The sequence below is a fragment of the Rutilus rutilus genome (assembly GCF_951802725.1).
Source record: "Rutilus rutilus genome assembly, chromosome: 3".
In the NCBI taxonomy this organism is placed as follows: Eukaryota; Metazoa; Chordata; class Actinopteri; order Cypriniformes; family Leuciscidae; genus Rutilus; species Rutilus rutilus.
The window spans coordinates 6,618,128-6,639,584 of NC_140211.1; the positions used below are offsets into that span (position 1 = coordinate 6,618,128).

General features: G+C 38.3%; 2 protein-coding genes across 2 annotated transcripts in view; both read right to left on the bottom strand.

Moving 5' to 3' along the window:
- LOC311287751 (basement membrane-specific heparan sulfate proteoglycan core protein-like) overlaps positions 1 to 21,457 on the bottom strand; it is a 280,443-nt gene that overhangs the window by 170,246 nt on the left and 88,740 nt on the right. The gene's annotated exons all lie outside the window — the stretch shown is intronic.
- The window catches only part of LOC311288377 (B-cell receptor CD22-like), a gene marked incomplete at its 5' end in the record, with an annotated part of 39,765 nt that overhangs the window by 6,214 nt on the left and 12,094 nt on the right, over positions 1 to 21,457 (bottom strand). The window contains 3 exons of the mRNA XM_084405771.1: positions 15,637 to 17,359; positions 17,562 to 17,816; positions 19,226 to 19,489. Of these exons, the coding sequence (XP_084261897.1) occupies positions 17,175 to 17,359; positions 17,562 to 17,816; positions 19,226 to 19,489 (704 nt within the window). The 3' untranslated portion in view covers positions 15,637 to 17,174. The remainder of the gene's footprint in view (positions 1 to 15,636; positions 17,360 to 17,561; positions 17,817 to 19,225; positions 19,490 to 21,457) is intronic.

A 21,457-nucleotide genomic window follows, 5' to 3' on the forward strand; every position in this document is an offset into this window, starting at 1 on the left:
CAAACGATTATTTTGATAATCGATTAATCTAACGATTATTTAGAACGATTAATCGACTAATCATCGATTATTTCGCCGACTAATCAGTCATTTTGGAACGATTATTCAGCTTTTTCAATTAGTTTCACACACCTTGCTAGTTCGGATTCATTTGCACTCCGTCATAATTCACGCTGTGTTTTCTTCTACCACAATAGCATTTGTAACGGCTAGATTACACTCTAGCGCTACAGCGCCGTAGCGGTCAAATCGCGATATTGCAGGCCATTACATTAGGTCACGTGAGATCAAACGACTACTCGACTAGGCTTGGGCGGTATTCGAATTTTGATACCGTCAAACCTCCTCCCTATTTTACCGGGGTATACAGTATTACCTTGACTAATTCAAAATTATGACATAATGGGCTCAGACGGCGTCACCAAACTGTTGGCTTGTGCCTACACCGTTCAGAAACTGAATGCCAAAAAAACAAGCCCAACCCGTGCACGTTGTGTCTGAGTCCGGCCGACGGCATTAACTGTTATTATGAGCCCGAGTCCACCATTATTCAACATAATATCTGTGTGCGTGCAACAAGCAAGAAGTGCCTTTGTAATCCGGTGACGCGTGACCATTGATTTTTATTAATAAAACTTTTCTGCAAAGATGGAAGTTGACGATCGCCATCTCTGTAGTGAACGCGCATATAGAGAGAAATGCACATCATTACACAATCAGGGAGTGGCCTTTTTCTTTTCGTTTTGAATTGTTTCGTTTAAAGAAATTGACGATCGGCATCTCCGTAGTGAACGCTATAGAGAGAAATGCACATCATGGATTACAGAGAGTAGGCTAGTCTATTTATTTTCGTTTTGAATGGTTTCGTTTAATGAAATTGACGATCGCATCTCCGTATGAATGCGCCTAGAGAGAAATGCACATCATGGATTACTTAGCCTAATCAGTGAGTAGCCTATTTTTTTCGTTTTTAATTGTTTCGTTTAAATAAATTTCAAGCTTTATTTATATATATTTGTCATGTGTGTGAGGCATAGCCTACACTGAGTTTCGGTTAATTTATGAGATTTCAATGCAAGTGACCGCGGCATGCCCATCATGTCATGATTATCCAGGCAATTGGTTGATGAAAAATTTATTAAAATTAAGAAACAATATATACAAAACGAAATTCGTTTTAAAGAGGCCTTTTACAAAACGAAATTTATTGAAGTGGTCAAATCGTCTGACTCCCGATGCATCCCATCTTATTTGTGCTGTTCACTTTTCATAATCAACAAAGATGGAAAAAATAACAACATAATATTTTAACAAATACGAAACTTAATGCGCTTATTTAATGAACTCGAGAACAAAATGCATCCTGGCAGCAGTGAGTGGGCGGTTGTTTCGGAGATGCGACATTAGGTTAGAGGTGTTTACATCTCTTGTATTTACAGCCTCTCCCTTCTCATTCGGTTGGAACCAGAAATATTGCCAAACTGCAACCACACATAAGCATTTTTTAGGCAATAAATAAATGATATATATTATAGGCTATATGAGTGCCGGTAATGACGGTATTGAAACTGATACCGGTGCTATTTTAAGATCCCGCGGTATCCGATATTACCATAATACCGCCCAACCCTATACTCGACAACAAGATATTTTGTTGTCGACAATGTCGACTAATCGTTTCAGCCCTACAGAAGCCCTACGGATCACAAAAGCTGCTTCCAAATCTTCAGTTCTCTGTGAATCATCAGATCCGTATGTCCACCCTCTCATCACTGGGCATCACAGGAACTTCCCTTCACTGGTTCGAGTCCTATCTCACAGGTAGGTCCTTCAGGGTTGCATGGAGGGGCGAGGTATCCAGAGCACATCAACTGACAACAGGGGTTCCTCAGGGTTCAGTTCTTAGTCCCCTCCTCTTCTCCATCTACACCACATCACTGAGACACAGCATACAGGCACATGGTTTCTCTTACCATTGCTATGCTGATGACACACAGCTCTTCCTCTCATTTCAACCAGATGATCCCAAAGTAGCTCCACGGATCTCAAGCTGTCTGGCGGACATCTCGACATGGATGAAGGAACATCACCTGCAGCTCAACCTGGAAAAGACTGAGCTTCTCGTCCTCCCTACCAATTCATCTCTACAACACGACTTCACCAGCTAGATTCATCATCAATCACCCCATCAAGGTCGGTCAGAAATCTTGGAGTAATATTGGATGACCAGCTGACCTTCACAGATCACATTTCAAAGACAGCTCGATCATGCAGGTTTGCACTGCACAACATCAGGAAGATCAGGCCTTTCCTAATTGAGCATGCAACACAACTTCTCATCCAGGCCCTGGCCATTTCTAGGCTTGACTACTGCAATGCTCTTCTGGCTGGACTTCCATCATGTGCAACTAAACCTCTACAAATGATTCAGAATGCTGCAGCTCGTCTTGTCTTCAACGAGCCCATGAGGGCCCACGTCACTCCTCTGTTAATCTCTCTGCACTGGCTACCACTCGCTGCTCGCATCATGTTCAAGGCTTTGACGCTTGCTTAGAGATCTATCACAGGCTCAGCTTCCTCCAACTTTCACTCACTCCTACGAGTCTACATCCCTACCAGAAGCCTACGATCGGTAAACGAGCGATGTCTCGTGGTTCCATCACAGAGAGCCACAAAATCACTTTCCAGAACATTCTCATTCATGGTGCCTTGCTGGTGGAATGATCTCTCCACCCTCATCCGGAATGCAGAATCCCTGACAACATTCAAAAGACAGCTGAAAACTCATCTCTTCCATTTTCTTTAATCCTCCCTTATCGGGCTTATGCTACAGTACTCTGACCAATGCCTGACCTTCATATTTTGAGCGTTGTTTTTTGCCACTTCACGATGACTCGCTTAATTTAGTCCTAATTTGAAAGTCGCTTTGGACAAAAGCGTCTGCTAAATGACTAAATGTAAATGTAAATGTGTATATATATATATATATATATATATATATATATATATATATATATATATATATATATTGTAAATAGGTAAAATATCCTAAACTAAATAAAGTGCAAAAACTCTTTTAATTTTCATTAAACTTACAGAAAAACACTGTTATTTTACAGGTAATTACTGAATTATTGGTAACAAACACATTCACTTTAAATCAACCAGAAATAGCATACATGAAATCTGAATTAATGTACTGTAACTATATGCCACTGCATCAGCACAGTTACTGATACTTAACTAAAGTAACATGCAGCTTATCATCAGTGTTTGTTGGTCTTCTCCTGACTGAAGCACAGGCTCTACTCTTCAACACAACGGTGACCCACAAAACTCACACAACAGAAACACTTTAAATCCCAACAGAACTTTAAACACTAACAGATCTCTCAAGATCTCAGCGTCTTCACTTATTACAATCCAGACTTTATTTCTTTCATACTAAAGTTCTTATTGAGAATTAACAGAGGTTTAGGTGTTGTTGCTTTATTGAAAATAATAAAGTTTGATGTCACCATGATGGTGATCAGAGTTTGTTTTTCTTGGGCTCTTGACCCTTGACTTTTTAACATTAGTGTTTCTGATACACATTTGTTACGACAAAAAAAAAAAAAAAAACCTGATCAGATGATAATGGTCAATTTTTTGTGAAGATATAATCATCATGTAGCGGCCTGATTCACTGATATCACTTGAAGTCAAATCTATGAGTATGTTAACTGTTAATTTCACTTGATTACAGTAGTCTTGTAATACTGTGGCATCAGTATTATAGTAGTGAAGTAGACAATCAAACAAAGCTTTTTTGTGACTTTAGTAGCTTGTTTTGCGACTTTCAGAGTTGATCTGAATATTTTGTTGATTCCCACCATTGTTGAGATTCATCCGCTGATTCTTGATGTCTGTGTGAAGATATGATCCTGTCAAAACATTTTCTGCATAATGACTTTATAAGATCTTTCCGAGTATCACAGCACAGCAGGAACTTCTGCAGTAGTTTTGGCATGAGAAATAACTAATATTAAACAATTTAATCAGGAATTAGACTCTGGTATCAGTGAATCAGGCCACTACATGATGACTTTACCATCACTAAAGTGCGACCAATATTATCTGTACCTATATTATCTGAGTAATATTATCAATATTAACTTACCAGTAAGTTTCTAAACCTCTGTTAATTCTCAATAAGAATGTTATGAAAGAAATGGTCAAACTGGATTGTAATAAGTGAAGATGCAGAGACTTGAGAGATCTGTTAGTGTTTAATGTTCTGTTGCTGCCAGTCATTTAAATTAATTCAGGAAATACCTGTAAAATAACAGTGTTTTTCTATAAAACATTTAAGAAAATTTGTATTAAAGGTTTTTGTCCTGTATATTAAAGGTAGGAAATCTGGGAAAATGCTAACTTTAGCCCTATAGCAGTAAACGTGTACAGTGGTGATGGCACAGTGGTGCATTGTTTATCCTTTTGATCTTTCATTCAAAAAAATCACAAAAATCTAACCTTTCATTGAAGTAAAAGAATTGAAAGTGGGGGGTAAATCACATTATAAAATAAATGTTTTTCTCCAAAACACGCTGGCCATAATTGTTGGCACCCTGTTATTAAATACTTTTTGCAACCTCCTTTTGCCAAGATAACAGCTCTGAGTTTTCTCCTATAATGCCTGATGAGTTTGGAGAACACCTGACAAGAGATCAGAGATCATTCCTCCATACAGAATCTCTCCAGATCCTTCAGATTCACAAGTTCATGTTGGTGCTTCTTCTCTTCAGTTCACTCCACTCATCAGGTCAGGGGACTGGGACGGTCATGGCAGAAGCTTCATTTTGTGCTCAGTTACCCATTTTTGTGTTGATTTTGATGTTTGTTTTGGACCGTTGTCCTGATGGAAGATCCAACCACGGCCCATTATAAGATTTCTAGCAGAGGCCGTCAGGTTTTGATTTTTGATCTGTTGGTATTTGCTAGAATCCATAATACCATGTATCTGAACAAGATGTCCAGGACCTCCAGCAAATAAATAGGCCCACAACATATAAGATCCAGCAGTATATTTAACCGTAGGCATGGGGGACTCTTCATCCCTGTTTGCACCAAACACATCTGCTGGGTTTGCTGCCAAAAAGCCCTTTTTTTTTTGTTTCATCTGACCACAGAATCCGGTCCCTTTTGAAGATCCAGTCGTGTCTGACAACTGAATATGCTGGAGTTTATTTTTGGAGGAGCGAGGAGGATTTTTCTTGAAACCGTCCCAAACAACATGTGGGGATGTAAGGGTTGTTTGATATATTTTTTTTAGGCTTTCTGACCTCACCGTCCATTAAGACAATATAGCAGGGTTCTCAAGTTTTATCAAAAGCTTGGAGTGAGATCACATGCGGTTAGGGGAGGAGCCCTAATGGAGCCCCGCCCCCGCCCGTCCGTCCCCGCCCCCCAATTTTAACCATTGTTCATAATTAACCAGCACAAATTGAAATTATAACAATTGGTAAATCTGATAAATGACAGAGCAATTAATCACATCAAATATAGGCTACTCTTTAATGTTATATTTCAAAATTACAAATATACAAAAATATAACAAATTGCTAGCCTGGGTGCCAGCCCGAACCCCGCCCACAAAATTTTTTGGACGGGAAGTTCGGTCTGGACTCGATCCATTCAGGAGTAATTATGCTCGGCTTCCAGAAGGCCAAGCCAATCAAATTGCCGGCAGGGCGGGCTTTAATCGATGATGGACAGCAACAGTAACGTAATCATCCACGTCATCAACGAGCGCTTGGGTTGAATTCGTTTACAACAAAGATGCATAGACAGTAAAATAAAAGATGACTGCCTCTGGAGAATTTAGATTTCACACTTACAAATAAATCAGATAGAATAAATGCATATTTGGGGTGCTGTCTGAGGAGAGGGCGGGCTCGGTATTCGGCCGAACACACTCTCCCCGTATTCCAGGCTGTGGAAGAACAAGCCGAGAGTGAGTGAGTGGAGGGATGCTGAAAACTGTCAAGGAATGTTAGGTGAGTTGACAGAGTGAATATATGCTTCCTCTCATGCTGATAGTGTAGACATGGTAATCGTTTGACAAGTTGGTTGGATTGATTATTTGAACGTGCTTTTCCCGAACTTTGTTTACGAAACGTGTAGATTCGCGTCATCGCGTCTGTTATAGAAGATATCGACAGCGCATTCATTTTAAAAGAGGAACAGAGAACCGCGATCAAGGCATTTGTCCATCGGAAACATGAATGAAAAACATACGTCACTTACTCTGTTGCTGTGATTGGCTGTAGGCCTATCCAATTGAGTGCAGAGGAATTTTCTTTCCTGGTTCGGTTGAAACACGCCCCATAATCAAAGCTTAAAGGGATAGTTCACTTTGAAATTAATTTTTGATATGTTTTAGCTTACCTCAAGGGCATCCAAGATGTAGGTGTCTTTGTTTCCGCAGTAGTTTCAATTTTGATATTTTTAGGTCAAACCGTTCTTGTCTGTCAGTCATATAATGCAGGTCTATGGTCACTGGCTCAAAACTCAAGCACAGAGTCCAAATTAAAACAATTCCCCTTCGTCCAAATGAAACAATTCCCCATCATAAGTACACACTGATGGCCTAAGACACGAAACGAGCGGTTTGTGTGAGAAAACGAACAGTATTTATATCGTTGTTATCTCTTGAAAACAGCACACGTCCAAATGGTCTGACGGCGCGGGCGAGTATAGATGTATACACTAGATGTCGCTTTGCTACGGTTTCGTTCCAATGAACTGCAGTAGCCAAGGCGACATCTATGTATACATCTATACTCGCCCGCGCCGTCAGACCATTTGGACGTGTGCTGTTTTCAAGAGATAACAACGATATAAATACTGTTCGTTTTCTCACACAAACCGCTCGTTTCGTGTCTTAGGCCATCAATGTGTACTTATGATGGGGAATTGTTTCATTTGGACGATGGGGAATTGTTTTAATTTGGACTCTGTGCTTGTGTTTTGAGCCAGTGACCATAGACCTGCATTATATGACTGACAGACAAGAACGGTTTGACCTAAAAATATCAAAATTGAAACTACTGCGGAAACAAAGACACCTACATCTTGGATGCCCTTGAGGTAAGCTAAAACATATCAAAAATTAATTTCAAAGTGAACTATCCCTTTAATGGAGCAGTATCAGACTCACATTCTGACTAGAATATGAGTATGACGAAGTCAGGCTAACAAATTGCTCCATACAGTTTGGAAAAACAAATCTTTTTGCATTTGGAATGTGTCTAGTCTAACCCTACCCTATTGTAAACAAATGACATAGTATTAAGGTGTGTGTGTGTGTGTGTGTGTGTGTGTGTGTGTGTGTGTGTGTGTGTGTGTGTGTGTGTGTAAGTGTGACCTGGTAAACCTTACATTATGGGGACAAAATGTCCCCACAAGGATGGCAATATCCGAAATCCTTGTTCGTGTGGGGACATTTTTTGGTCCCCATGAGGAAAACGGCTTATAAATCAAAAAAGTTCTGTTTTTTTGAAAATGTGAAATTGCAGAAAGTTTTCTGTGATGGGTAGGTTTAGGGGTAGGGTTAGTGTAAGAGAATAGAATATACAGTTTGTACAGTATAAAAATCATTATGTCTATGGAAAGTCCCCATAAAAAATTAAAACACTACGTGTGTGTGTGTGTGTGTGTGTGTGTGTGTGTGTGTGTGTGTGTGTACACAAGAGTACACACTGCAGCTTATGAAATGTGTTTTGTGTTGTAAGTGTTTGTTGCACATTTTGACGCCTTGATAACATTGATATATTTAATGTTCTGGCCTAAAAATGTTAGACGAGCTTTCTTAATTCCAACTTACCTTCTCCATCACGACCAGATCACGACGTGTGTTCGCGTGATGTTGTTGGTTACTTAGTAACGAACGTACGGCGGCCGAGAATTTTCCGTCAACTTCCGTGTGTTTGCGCCTATGGTTCGCGCATCTATGTTGCCTAGTAACGAACGCAATCTGGCCGAGATACGTGCTGGCGGCAGGAAGCTTCACTTTGTGTGCCTGCGCCTCGTATACAACGTTATAAAGCTTGCAGGACAACTTGGTTGGCATTGCCTTTTCAGCGTGAGAAATACACGGTGTGGTGTGTGAGCGTGTGAACTGGTTGAATTGCGTGTGTCTCACGGCCAATGCGTGAGACTTGAGAACCCTGCAATATAGACACACATCCTCTTCCTGGCAGATTTGAAACATCTTTAGTTGATTATAACTTAAAGGGGTGATGAACTGAGAAATCAAAATTTACTTGAGCTTTTGACATATAAGAGATCATCATACTATAATAATATCCTGTAAGTTTCAGAACTGAAAACTACCTTGTTAGTCCAATAAAAGCTTTTATAGACATCAGGCTCAGCAAACGACTCGTTTTTCAAAGTGGGGAACTATGACGTCAAAGAGGATAAAACACCGCCTCCACAAAAGAAGATCAACGCCTACTTCAACACGGCCTGTTTAGCCCCGCCCACCGATTCGCCCAAACATGCTAATTAACATAGGACGACATGATGATTGCTTACCGGATCGAGCTACTTCCAAGCAATAAACCAATAAACATGCTGTTTACTAAATATTGTGCAGTGCCTGGTTGTGGAAGAATACAGTCTGCATAAGCTTCCTTCGGATTCCAGCATGGTTAAACTTTATTAAATCAGTCAATCACAATTTCCCGACACGGATCTGCCAGCAACATGTAAGTAACCATGTGTACTCTAATGCCTGATCTGCGATCAGTGGTTTCTGTGTAATCATTCAAGTTCAGATTCTCTTAAAATCGTTCAATACTGTTTATGCATCAGTGACTAAATGATCAACTTCACATAATTTCTCGTAGTATTATGAAAATAATCCTTTTTAAACTGTTATTAAATTAGATTAAATCAGAAAGCGATCAAAGAACGATCCCTTTCCATTCGCCCAAGCTGTCAATCAAACAGCACAGCGCGAGCCGCGAGAGCTTATCTGGACACTTACCAAACGAAATAATGACACTGTTACACTACACCAGTGTTGTATAAAGTACTAGAAAGCAATACTTGAGTAAAAGTACAAGTATCGTACTAGAAAAAGACTTTGGTAGTGAAAGTTACCTTTTAGAATATTACTTAAGTAAAAGTCTTAAAGTATCTGATATATACTGTACTTAAGTATCAAAAGTAATTTTCTGATATTTAATGTACTTAAGTAATTGAAGTAAAAGTAAAAGGTTTTTTTTTTTTTTTTTTTTGGTTATGCGTTGAATTCAGCGATCACGGAAACGCGAAAAACTGGAGGGACTGTGTAGCCTGTACTGTACTACTTGTGTTATCGTTTATTTCCCACTGCATGTACCTTTAGCTGTAAAAAAAAATTGCATCACAATAAGTGTATTGTGATTGTCACTAACATTTTTGTAATTAAACTGAATTTTATTAGGTTTAATGACATGTTACAATGTTTAGATGGTACAATTTCTGGTAAGCTACGCTTTTTTATTATTTCAATTCAATTGTGATTTGATTTAATATTGACTCATTTGTATAAATATTAGGTAGGCTACACAAGATAGGCGTTAATTTTTCTCAAAAAAAAAACAAACAATAAAAACAACTCACCTAATGCTGTAAACATACAGAGAGCCCTATCAGCTGGTAGTAGGCTATTATTTAAGGTTAAAAATAATTAAATATAATGCGTTTTTTATTATTATAATAAAACCTTTAATGATATAAGTAAAAATATAATAAATATGTAATATAGAACACATATTTAGCAAAATACTCTCTATAGCTATTTTTTTTCTTGCCAACTGTGCTATAGGCTATAGCCTATGTTTATTAAATGGCTTTCCTGAGGTAAATGTGACATAATTGTCCTTCAGCTATGTTATTGACCTCTTCACGCTGATGAAAAACACTTATTGATCGATATTATGTATGAGGAACATACATTTCGGTAAGTTGTCATAAAGTAACTTGCTTTGTCTAGTCTGTCGGTCTCCGTGTCCTATTTGCTTCGCGATTTTTCTGTGCGTGAGAAAATGGATGTGTGGCGGGACAGCGTATGAAAAATGTCAATTGCGTGTGTCTCACGGTGAATGCGTGAGAGTTGGCAGCTCTGGTTAAACGTGCTCCAGGTCCTCCAGCAGGTGCTCGTGCTTCCATGGCGGTTTCAGTTGTGCTTCCTCCTCCTTTGGCATGGCAACAAACAAGCATTACGCTGAAATAGAGCGCGCGCCGTGCGGAGCGTGTGTACTGCAATCTAGGAGCAGTGATTCGCCAAACCTCCCTTATTGTAGTCGCACACATTTCTTCCGATTTTATTTTGTAGTAACGAGTAACGAAGATGCTTAGTGGAAATATAGCGGAGTAAAAGTATACATTTTATCTAGGAAATGTAGTGGAGTAAAAGTGAAAGTTGACATAAATTTAAATAACGAAGTAAAGTACAGATACGTGAAATTTCTACTTAAGTACAGTAACGAAGTATTTGTACTCCGTTACATTACAACACTGCACTACACAACAAAGCTCTTACTGTGTATTCACATCGTGTTTGCATTGTGATTTGGTGTAAGCATTTGTGAGAGTGCAAAAATTGCGTTGCAATGATAAGATCTTTATTCACGCGATCAACAGACTGTCTGTCATCTGCTCAGTCAAAGCTCATCATGCTGCAACCTTTCATGTGATGGAATAGATTTAAATATAATGCTTTAAACGATACTTTTAGTATAAAAGTATAGATAAAAGCCCTCCCGCACTTACAATTGATTGGTTGGGTCCTTGTATGCGCTTCGTGAGGCACACTGGCACACACACACACGCAAGGTCTCTCGCTCGCTCCCTCTCTCTACACGTTCTTCCGGCCGGTAGACGTAGAATCCACAGCTAAATCAATGAGAAGCCCTATGATTACAACGAACGACCATCATTTGTCATTGTCATTGTCACACAGTTCTGAAATTATCGTAGCCTACATTATAAGATTTTTTCCATTATTGATCGTACATCGTACAGAGGTCAAAATTATCGTACAAATACGATAATTATCGTACATCTGGCAACACTGATATGCAAGCATGTCAGCCAATCACAGCAGTGGGCGATTGCACTGCAGTCTCACAGCAGACACGCCCCTTAAAACGGAGCGTTCAAATCTGAGCCTGAAATCAGGCTTGGAAAAATGGCTTTTATTTATAAATTATGACAATTTTTGATGTAAAAATCATACTAACATTATAAGGGCACCCCAGGAAACATTATAAAATAATAAAACAATCCAGTTCATGACCCCTTTAATATAATTATTGTCCTGATGGTCAAAATGGGGATTTTCAATTCTTTAGATATTTTCTTACAGCCACTTTCTATTTTGTGATGTTCAACAATCTTTTGCTGCACATCAGAACTATATTCTGTGGTTTTACTCATTGTGACGGATGATTAAGGGAATTTGGCCTTTGTGTTTCCTCATATTTAAACTCCTGTGAAACACGAAGTCATAGCTGGACAATTTCATGTTCCTAGTCACCCTGGTGTGCTAAAAAAGGTAAATATTAATGGGAATATACTTCAGACATATTTTTCACATAACAAATTCTAGGGGTGCCAATAATTGTGGCCGACGTGTTTTGGAGAAAAACATTTATTTCATAATGTGATTTACCCCCCAATTTCAATTCTTTTACTTCAATGAAAGGTTAGATTTTTGCGAATTTTTTGAAGGAAAGATCAAAAGGATAAACAATGCAGGTTTATTTTTTTACAACCATTTTTGTTCATATTTACCAGGGGTGCCATCAATTCTGACCACCACTGCACGTCCCACCCTCCCTGCAAATCGGCGTCCAAAGCCACGCCTGTCACCATTACATTCAGTTCATAGACTTTCAGTTTGTTTTCATTCAACACCTGTGTTTCCCTGTCTGTTTCCCGCCACCAATCTGCTACCATGGACACTGATCACCTTCCTCACAGCTGCCTGTCATTTGTAATCATCATCACTGTGTATTTAAGTTCCTGTCTGTTATCAGTTCTTTGTTTGGTATTGTTTGTGTTTCACCTGTTCCTGTATATCCTGAGTTTATATTATTAAAGAAAGTGTTTGTTACTACTTTCATCTTCGTCATCCTTCCTTCAAGCCGTGACAATGCCTCCTGAAAGCATGAATGCGCACAGAAGACCGGAGACAACGTTCCCGTATACATCATGTGTCATTCACCGGTGAGAAAACTTTATAGTACAGTTAGTAACAGTACTACAACTACAAAAATAAAATAAAAAACTGAATTTGATGCAGCAAGTCTTCTGTTTGTTTAGCAAGCAGAACTTGTCAGTGTGTAATATTTCTTGCATGACAGGGTTTCCACGATGAGAGTCTGCTTGGCTCTGATGAATAGATCGTAGATCCTTTGCCAGTGCCACTTGTTGTCGGTTCAGAAGGAAAGTTTGGTTGTTGCAGCTTGCCTGCCATTCTCGCTCTGTCTGATAGCGTATACGTGAGCGCGCTGATGGTGTATGATGTCTATGAGAACAGGCTGTGCAGTGTGTATGCAAACTAGGGTGGCTATACGTCTGGATTTTGGCCGGACAGTCTGGATTTTAAGCCCCCTATCCGGCGCAGCCTCAAGCTGGACACTCATTTGTCCTGCTTTTTGGAGTTGCACTGCACACTTTGCAAGACAGGTTCATCTCAGTGGTCAGTTTTTGAAACCGACATCAATGTCTTGAATAAATACAAATACTGTGAACAAACACTTTTTTGCCTCTTCTGTTACAGGTCTACATCAAGATATCTCGTAGATCAAATTGTTTGGCAATGAATAGAGTAGGTTATTTCAGAATCACTGTATCATGATGCCATTAATATGATGGACAAAATTGTATTGTAGTTGCTGAGAGTTGTCTCACTCCTCCATAGGCTTCTAAGGGACTGAAACTTGCTGGCCCAGAAAATGTGGTGACGTACAACACAGACGCGCTACGCTTAAACACTACTTGAAAAGACCCGAGGCCCAGAGAGAAGGAAATGAAAAGTGGAATAAAGTCGTTATTTTTGTTTGTTTTTGCGCACAAAAAGTATTCTCGTCGCTTTATAAACTTAAGATCGAGCCACTGGAGTCACTTGGACTATATTAACGATCTCTTTAGTACATTTTCTGGGCCTGCAAGTTTCAGTCCCTTAGAAGCCTATGGAGGAGTGAGACAACTCTCAGATTTAATCAAAAATATCTCAATTTGTGTTCCGAAGATGAACGAAGGTCTTACGGGGTTGGAACAACATGAGGGTGAGTAATTACTGACAGAATTTTCATTTTTGGGTGAACTATCCCCTTAATATGTGAAATGCCAAGTCCTAACAGATGAACGTTATCATTTCAAGTGAAGTAAATTGTAAATCAGTCAAGTCAACTGCATTAAATTGCACTTAATAGGCCCAAGCTCACAATCCTGATTTGGAGCAGATGAGCACTGGATTGATCTGACACACACTCCTCACATCAACAATTGGCCCTCATGTTTGCCATGATCCATGCTCAGGGATGTAGTGGAGGCTAAACGCACCGTTACGCACGTAAACGCCGTTTACGCACCTCCCAAAATTTGGAAATAGCGTTTGCCCACCTCCAAAATGCGTTTATCCACCTCTACATTGCGTTTATCCACCTCTAAATTTCACGTTATTTGAGCGGACTTTGCTTTTCCAGTGCGTGATCGCCGATCGGCACATGATTCGAGCATTTGGGCCGTTAACGACTGAGCAGAACGCGCAGCGCGCAAACACGGAGCAGAGAGCGCAGCGCGCCGACACACACACACACACGGAACAAAGAGAACGGCGCACACACGTAGCAGAAAACACTCGCTCGTGAAGTTACTAAACAAGCTGCGCGAGAATGAAACTTGATCGCAGGCGCAGCCGCAACAGGAAATCATTAAAACGATGCAAAAAAAGGTGATTTTTTTTTTATTCATTACAGGCAGCTGGTTTAATGTAGGGAGCATGTCAAAACCCAACTGTACAAGAGATTCAGAGGGAATCAAGCCTGCACCAGGTTAAAGACTTTTCCCTCCACAGGAAAACACTGATCCACATTTTTCTGATAGAACAAACAACTAATCAATTAATCGAAGAAATATTCAACAGATTAATCAACTATGAAAATAATCCCAAATCCCTAATCATTATGCACAAGTGCATTGCATTGGAAGCCCTGGATATAAGCCTCCCTCTCGATCTCTCTTAAATATTTTTTGTTCTCTCTGTTTTGTCATTTAGTGAACTTTATAGATTTCAACCATATTATTCCTTTTTGAGTCTCTTTAACAAGAACTTAGATTAGTGCATGAATTGAATAGTGATTGTGTGACCTATGATGAGGGAGCAACCAGTGATACCCTTGGTAGTACCATCAAATGATAGCCTATAGCGATGTCATCAGGATACACATACACCGGTAGGCAGTGGCCCACCTTACCGGGTGACCACGTCGTGGTCCACCAGAATTGATAGTTTACCCACCTCTTTTTTTACCACTACACCACTGATCATGCTGTGCCATCATTGCCACTCATGGCCCAACTCTGGCTGACACATGCCATCGCCGACAGGAGGCCAGCAGTGCCAGCTTGAGGCCAAGATCGCTTGCTATGTGGGATCCGCTGCCGAATCTGTTTCGCCAATATAGTATTACAGATTACAGAATCAACTTGCTTGTGTTTGAGGGACTGTTTTACACTGTAAAATCCAACAGTTGTTTTCACTAACACTTTTTAGTTAACTTTACTAAATGTTTTAAACTTAATTGTAAAAAAATCTAGCAATATGTACTATTCACACACTATGCCTTTTTTACTCAGAAAACCCAAGTTTTTGAGGTGGGGCAATTCTTAATAGACTTTTCACTCATTTCCTCCACTTTTGCAGTTATCTTTCTCTGTTTGTATTCGTTCATTTCCCAATCGCTTCTCTTGTTGCCCTTCGTCTGAAAATTACAACCAAAAGCCGCACAATAAGACATTGTATAAGTATTTTATTTTCCGAGTTGTTGCGGTAGAAATTGCAAAAGCCAGCAGCTCACCGAGAGCAACCATTTGACGTCATCATGCAGAATGCACTGCGCACCTAGAATGGCGCCCTCCATTGTCTAAAATATGTAAACAACGATGTGGATTTTTTAAATAACATAAATCTTTCATTTCTATTACATATTTCAGTAGACATAATTTACGTTATATTAAGCCATACAAGTCTTAATACCCGGGGTTCTCTTTAATGCAGGAAAAACATATATATTTTCAATTAAACACACCTCATTTACTACAAATTAATTAAAAATGGATCACGTTTCTTGTACTTTTTTTGTTTAAATGCAAATAAAAGATTTGAAAACATTCTGCACATTTCAACTCTTTGTTGTTACAGTGATGAGTTGCAACCACAGTTAGATACTGTAATAAAAAAATTTCTTAAATACATTTGTCTCACTTTCTCATTTCTTATTAAACAGCATTGTGGTAATAGAAGCAAAAATCTGCAAACATTGGCAGTATTAACAAACAAGTAATTCTGTCTGAGGAACACATGAACTCACTCACCTGATACTGTCAGTGTAACTCTATCACTCCTCTGTGTGTACTGTGGGGTTTCAGTCTGAGTTCCTCTACAGCTGTACAGACCAGCATGAGACGGATCCACAGATGTGATTATATAGATCTGGTCTGTTCTTCTGCTGTTATCTTGATCTTTATACCAGCTGTACCTCCAGACTAGTGATGTTACGTTCGTGAACGAATCGTTCTTTTTGAACGAATCCTTTAGGTGAACGAATCGTTCTCGTTCACGTAATCCATTGACTCATATTTCTCGTTCACTGAAATCCCTCCCTCCACAGCAGCGCGGCGCTATTAGCAGCGCATGCGCAGCTCAGTGAACCGGTGTTTTCAACCTGTCAAAGAATGAACCTCGAGCCAATAGCCTTCGAGTATGAGATGTGACGGAGCATGTGATTTGTTGGATGTAGTGAACGAATACGCCCTTCACTGACTGACCGAGTTGCTTTTGAGTCTGAACCATAGGTCTGAACGAGAGAGAGATCTTATCGTTTGTGTACGAGTTGAACGAACTGGTATGTCGTTCATGAACGAAAATAACCAGTTGTTTGAACGATAATGATGGCGAACCGATAGAGCTAGGTTTGTGTAGTTAGCATGTTTGCATCAAATAAACAAATTTACACTTTACCATTGTAATGAAAACAGGTTAATAACGCAATATATTGGTTAAATATAACAAAGACAAATTAACATAGTCATTTTTTACTTGGTTTGAGTTAAGGGGGGCGCACTTGACTGTTTACTTGATTTAAATTTACACTTCTCGTTACCTGCTTTTCTTATATGTTGGTTGTGTGTTTTAGTCTTAGTTTTGTGGTATTTTGCACTTTGAACAATTTACTTGACTACTTGTGTTCATTTTGTATTATCAAAATGAATTCATTACGTTTTATTCATGTCATATGCACTTCTCTAAAAACTAAAACAAACCAAAAAAATATGACAGTATTGGTTAGGTCTCATAACGTCAGCAAATAGCATTTCAGTTCGGGCTGTGAAGGGGCATGTATTTGGTTGGATCTACTGAACGAATTTGCCTATCACTGCTGAGATCGCTCTGTTTTGAGTCTGAACGAGAGGGAGAGATCTCGTTCGTGAACGAATTGAACTGGTACTTTCGTTCGTGAATGAGAGTACTGGGTAGATCGGTCATTTAGCATGTGATTTAATCTAATTCAAAGCGCAGTTTTAGGTGTGCACATATAATTGTTTATATTCATAATTTCATATTCAACATACAGAACATCAACGTTTAATATAATCCCAGATTTATGAATGTGTATGTCTGACTAAATAATTAAAATGTTAATTATGCAAGAAAACCTTGGTTTGGTCATCTGAACCACTTATTTAGACTTATGTTATTAATTTAGTAAATAAGGCACACATTTTAACAAAGCCAAATCACTTTTTTTTGTAACAAGTAAATACGTTCATTAAAACATAACATAAAATACACTCTTTTTCGCCACCTGCTGCAGCAGTATATATCTAATATGAAGAAATTATCACTGAACGAATCAGTGAACGAGTCTGAACGAATCATTTTGGTGAACGAACTGAAAATGAACGAGTCTCTGGAAAGAATCAAACTTTCCACCACTACTCCAGACTCCTGTCTCCTGTATGTCACATGTGAGAGTGACTCTCTCTCCTCTGAACACACGAACATCAGGCTTCACGTTCACTACAGGTTTGGGTCTCACTGTGAAATGAGCAAACACACACTTCACATGTCTGAAATTATTTCAGATGATTTGTGCAAAACTCAATGAAATTGCTTTTTTTAATTAATGTTTAACTCAACTGACAAAACATTGTTAAATCAGGACAGTAATTTTCATGTTTACATCAAACACGTTGCATTTTAATACAAAAAGTTTTAATAAAAGCAAAAAACTATTTACCTCTCACTGTTATCTTTATTGCATTACTGAAGTGTGTGTAGTGTTTTCCTCGCTGTGCTCTACACTCGTATGTTCCTCCATCAGAGACTCTCACAGAACTGATTGTTTTAGTTCCTGCATCATCACTGGATTCAGGGTTTGAGTCTTTCCACCAGTCAAACGTCCATCCAGTTGAGCTTCCCACGTCACAGCTGAGAGTAACTGTGTCTCCAGTGAACACTGAACTCTGGGGCTTTACAGTCAGAATCGGTTTATCTGGAAGTGAACACTGAACAGTGATGCAGTGTTGAGCTCATTTATATTATTGGTCATATCTTGTCTTGTCTTTTTTTTTTGTACAGTAAACTGTGATTTATTTTGATTTAAAGGGATGTGTCCTTTCTTGCTCCCACTAGTGACACCACTGAATAGAACAGCAAAAATATTGATTTTGAGAAGTCTTCATTTAGGCCTACAGAACAAAACAAGGAAAACCACAAACTGAAGAGTTTATCTTAAACTAAACACAGATGAGGAACATAATTAATAAGCAAGGAAACAAATGAGAACATGCACCATAACATGATCAAAACATCTTTGAACAGGAATCAATAAGATGTGTCACTCTTTCAAGATAGCCAAAAGTTAAAGTCTCAGCTAAGCTCAGGTCTAAGGCTACTTCACACTTCTGTTACTTTGCTATTGCTGGATATAGATGGTTAAATGTCTGATAAAAATAAATAAAAGAAAAAAGAAAGAAAGAAGATGCAGATAAACGTAAGAAATACAAATATAAAAAGAATGCAAGTTCTAATCATTCTGAATGCTGAAGTTAATGTGAGATTTTCAGACTTGAACCTTACATTTCTCCTAAAATGGGCACTTTAAGGCTTCGTTTTAATTTTTTAATTTTCATTTTGCCCTGAAAGAACTGAGTTTTTTTTTTATATTACAATTATGATAAATATTAATTTATTTATATATAGGCTATGTTTTGTATTATTTACTTCTGTATTTTATGTATGTATTTTAAGTATATTTCTATGTGCTTATTTCTAGTAAATTGTAATATTGCCCCTGTGGTGACACATTTATCTAGTGACAGGAAAGTCAAAGTCTAATGGTCCGCTGCTTCTACACTCCTAAAACATTATCTCTGACATGAGGCTGAAATTATTATCATAGAGTCACCAGTTGATATTTGAGCTTCAATGTGCACATTAATGCAGCCGAAACATCAGTTTATCCCACATCTCATTTACTATGAATGAATATAAAAAACTACATTGATTTTATTATTTTATTTTCATGTATGCATTTCAATGCAACATCGGATCTATTTAAAACATGCAAAATATTAAAAATAAATAAATAAAATAAATCTGCAGACTCAATGTTATTACAGTGAAGGGATACAGCCAAAGTTACTGGTTAAAATGAGCAATGAAAAATACTCTCAAATCAAAAGTTGCAGCTGTGAATATTATTTAATGGACCTCAGCTAACATGAACTAACAATGAATAGTTGTATTTTTATTAACTAATGTTAACAAAGATTATTAAATAACAAATGTATTAATATGCATTAACTAAAATTAACAAATGGAACCTTGTTGTAAAGTGTTACCAACAAATCTAACAAACAAACAAGAAATTCTGTCTGAGGAACACATGAACACACTCACCTGATACTGTCAGTGTAACTCCATCACTGATCTCTGAGTACTGTGGGGTTTCAGTCAGAGTTCCTCTACAGCTGTACAGACCAGCATGAGACGGATCCACAGATGTGATTATATAGATCTGGTCTGTTCTTCTGCTGTTATCTTGATCTTTATACCAGCTGTACGTCCAGACTCCTGTCTCCTGTATGTCACATGTGAGAGTGACTCTCTCTCCTCTGAACACACGAACATCAGGCTTCACCTTCACTACAGGTTTGGGTCTCACTGTGAAATGAGCAAACACACAGGAATCAATAAGATGTGTCACTCTTTCAAGATAGCCAAAAGTTAAAGTCTCAGCTAAGCTCAGGTCTAAGGCTACTTCACACTTCTGTCACTTTGCTATTGCTGGATATACAGTGCCCTCCACTATTAATGGCACCCCTGGTAAATATGATCAAAACTGGCTGTAAAAAATAAATCTGCATCGTTTATCCTTTTGATCTTTCATTCAAAAAATTTGCAAAATTCTAACCTTTCATTGAAGTAAAAGAATTGAAAGTGGGGGGTAAATCACATTATGAAATGAATGTTTTTCTCCAAAACACACTGGCCACAATTATTGGCACCCCTAGAATTTTTTACGAGTAAAATATCTCTGAAGTATATTCCCATTAATATTTACCTTTTTTAGCACACCAGGGTGACTAGGAACATGAAACTGTCCAGCTATGACTTCTTGTTTCACATGAGTTTATATATGAGGAAACACAAAGGCCAAATCCCCTTAATCATCCATCACAATGAGTAAAACCACAGAATACAGTTCTGATGTGCAGCAAAAGATTGTTGAACATCACAAAATAGAAAGTGGATGTAAGACAATAGCTAAAGAATTGAAAATCCCCATTTTGACCATCAGGGCAATAATTAAGAAGTTATAATCAACTAAAGATGTTATGAATCTGCCAGGAAGAGGACGTGTGTCTATACTGTCTTAATGCATGGCGAGGATGAAAGTTTGAGTGGCCAAAGACTCTTCAAGGATCACAGATGGAGAATTGCAGAGATTAGTTGAGTCTTGGGGTCAGAAAGCCTAAAAACTAAAAACAAAAATGCTCCTCGCTCCTCCAGAAACAAACTCCAGCAAATGTAATTGTCAGACATGACTGGAACTTCAAACGGCACAGGGTTCTGTGGTCAGATGAGACTAAACAAAGAGCTTTTTGGCAGCAAACACACTAGATGGGTTTGGTGAACACAAGGATAAAAAGTACCCCATGTGTACAATTTAATATACTGCTGGATCTTTAATGTTGTGGGCCTATTTTTCTGCTGGAGGTCCTGGACATCTTGTTCAGATACATGGCATTGTGGATTCTATCAAATACCAACAGATAAAAAAATCAAAACCTGACGGCCTCTGCTAAAATCTTATAATGGGCCGTGGTTGGATCTTCCATCAGGACAACGGTCCAAAACAAACATCAAAATCAACACAAAAATGGGTAACTGAGCACAAAATGAAGCTTCTGCCATGAGCGTCCCAGTCCCCTGACCTGATGAGTGGAGTGAACTGAAGAGAAGAAACACCAACATGGATCTGGAGAGATTCTGTATGGAGGAATGATCTCTGATCTCTGGTCAGGTGTTCTCCAAACTCATCAGGCATTATAGAAGAAGACTCAGAGCTGGTATCTTGTCAAAAGGAGATTGCAAAAAGTATTTAATAAAAGGGTGCCAATAATTGTGGCCAGTGTGTTTTGGAGAAAAGCATTTATTTCATAATGTGATTTCCCCCCCACATTCAATTCTTTTACTTCAATGAAAGGTTAGAATTTTGCACATTTTTTGAATGAAAGATCAAAAGGATAAACGATGCAGATTTATTTTTTACAGCCATTTTTGATCATATTTACCAGGGGTGCCATTAATTGTGGAGGGCAATCTTAATCCTTAATCTGTAGATGGTTAAATGTCTGCAAAAAATAAATAACAGAAAAAAGAAAGAAAGAAGATGCAGATAAACGTAAGAAATAAAAAGATAAAAAGAATGCAATTCTAATCATTTTGAATGCTGAAGTTAATGTGAGATTTTCAGACTTGAACCTTACATTTCTCCTAAAATGGGCACTTTAAGGTTTCATTTTTTTTTGTGAATTTTCATTTTGCCCTGAAAGAAGTGAGTTATTTATATTACAATTATGATAAATATTAATTAATTTATATATATGCTATGTTTTGTATTATTTA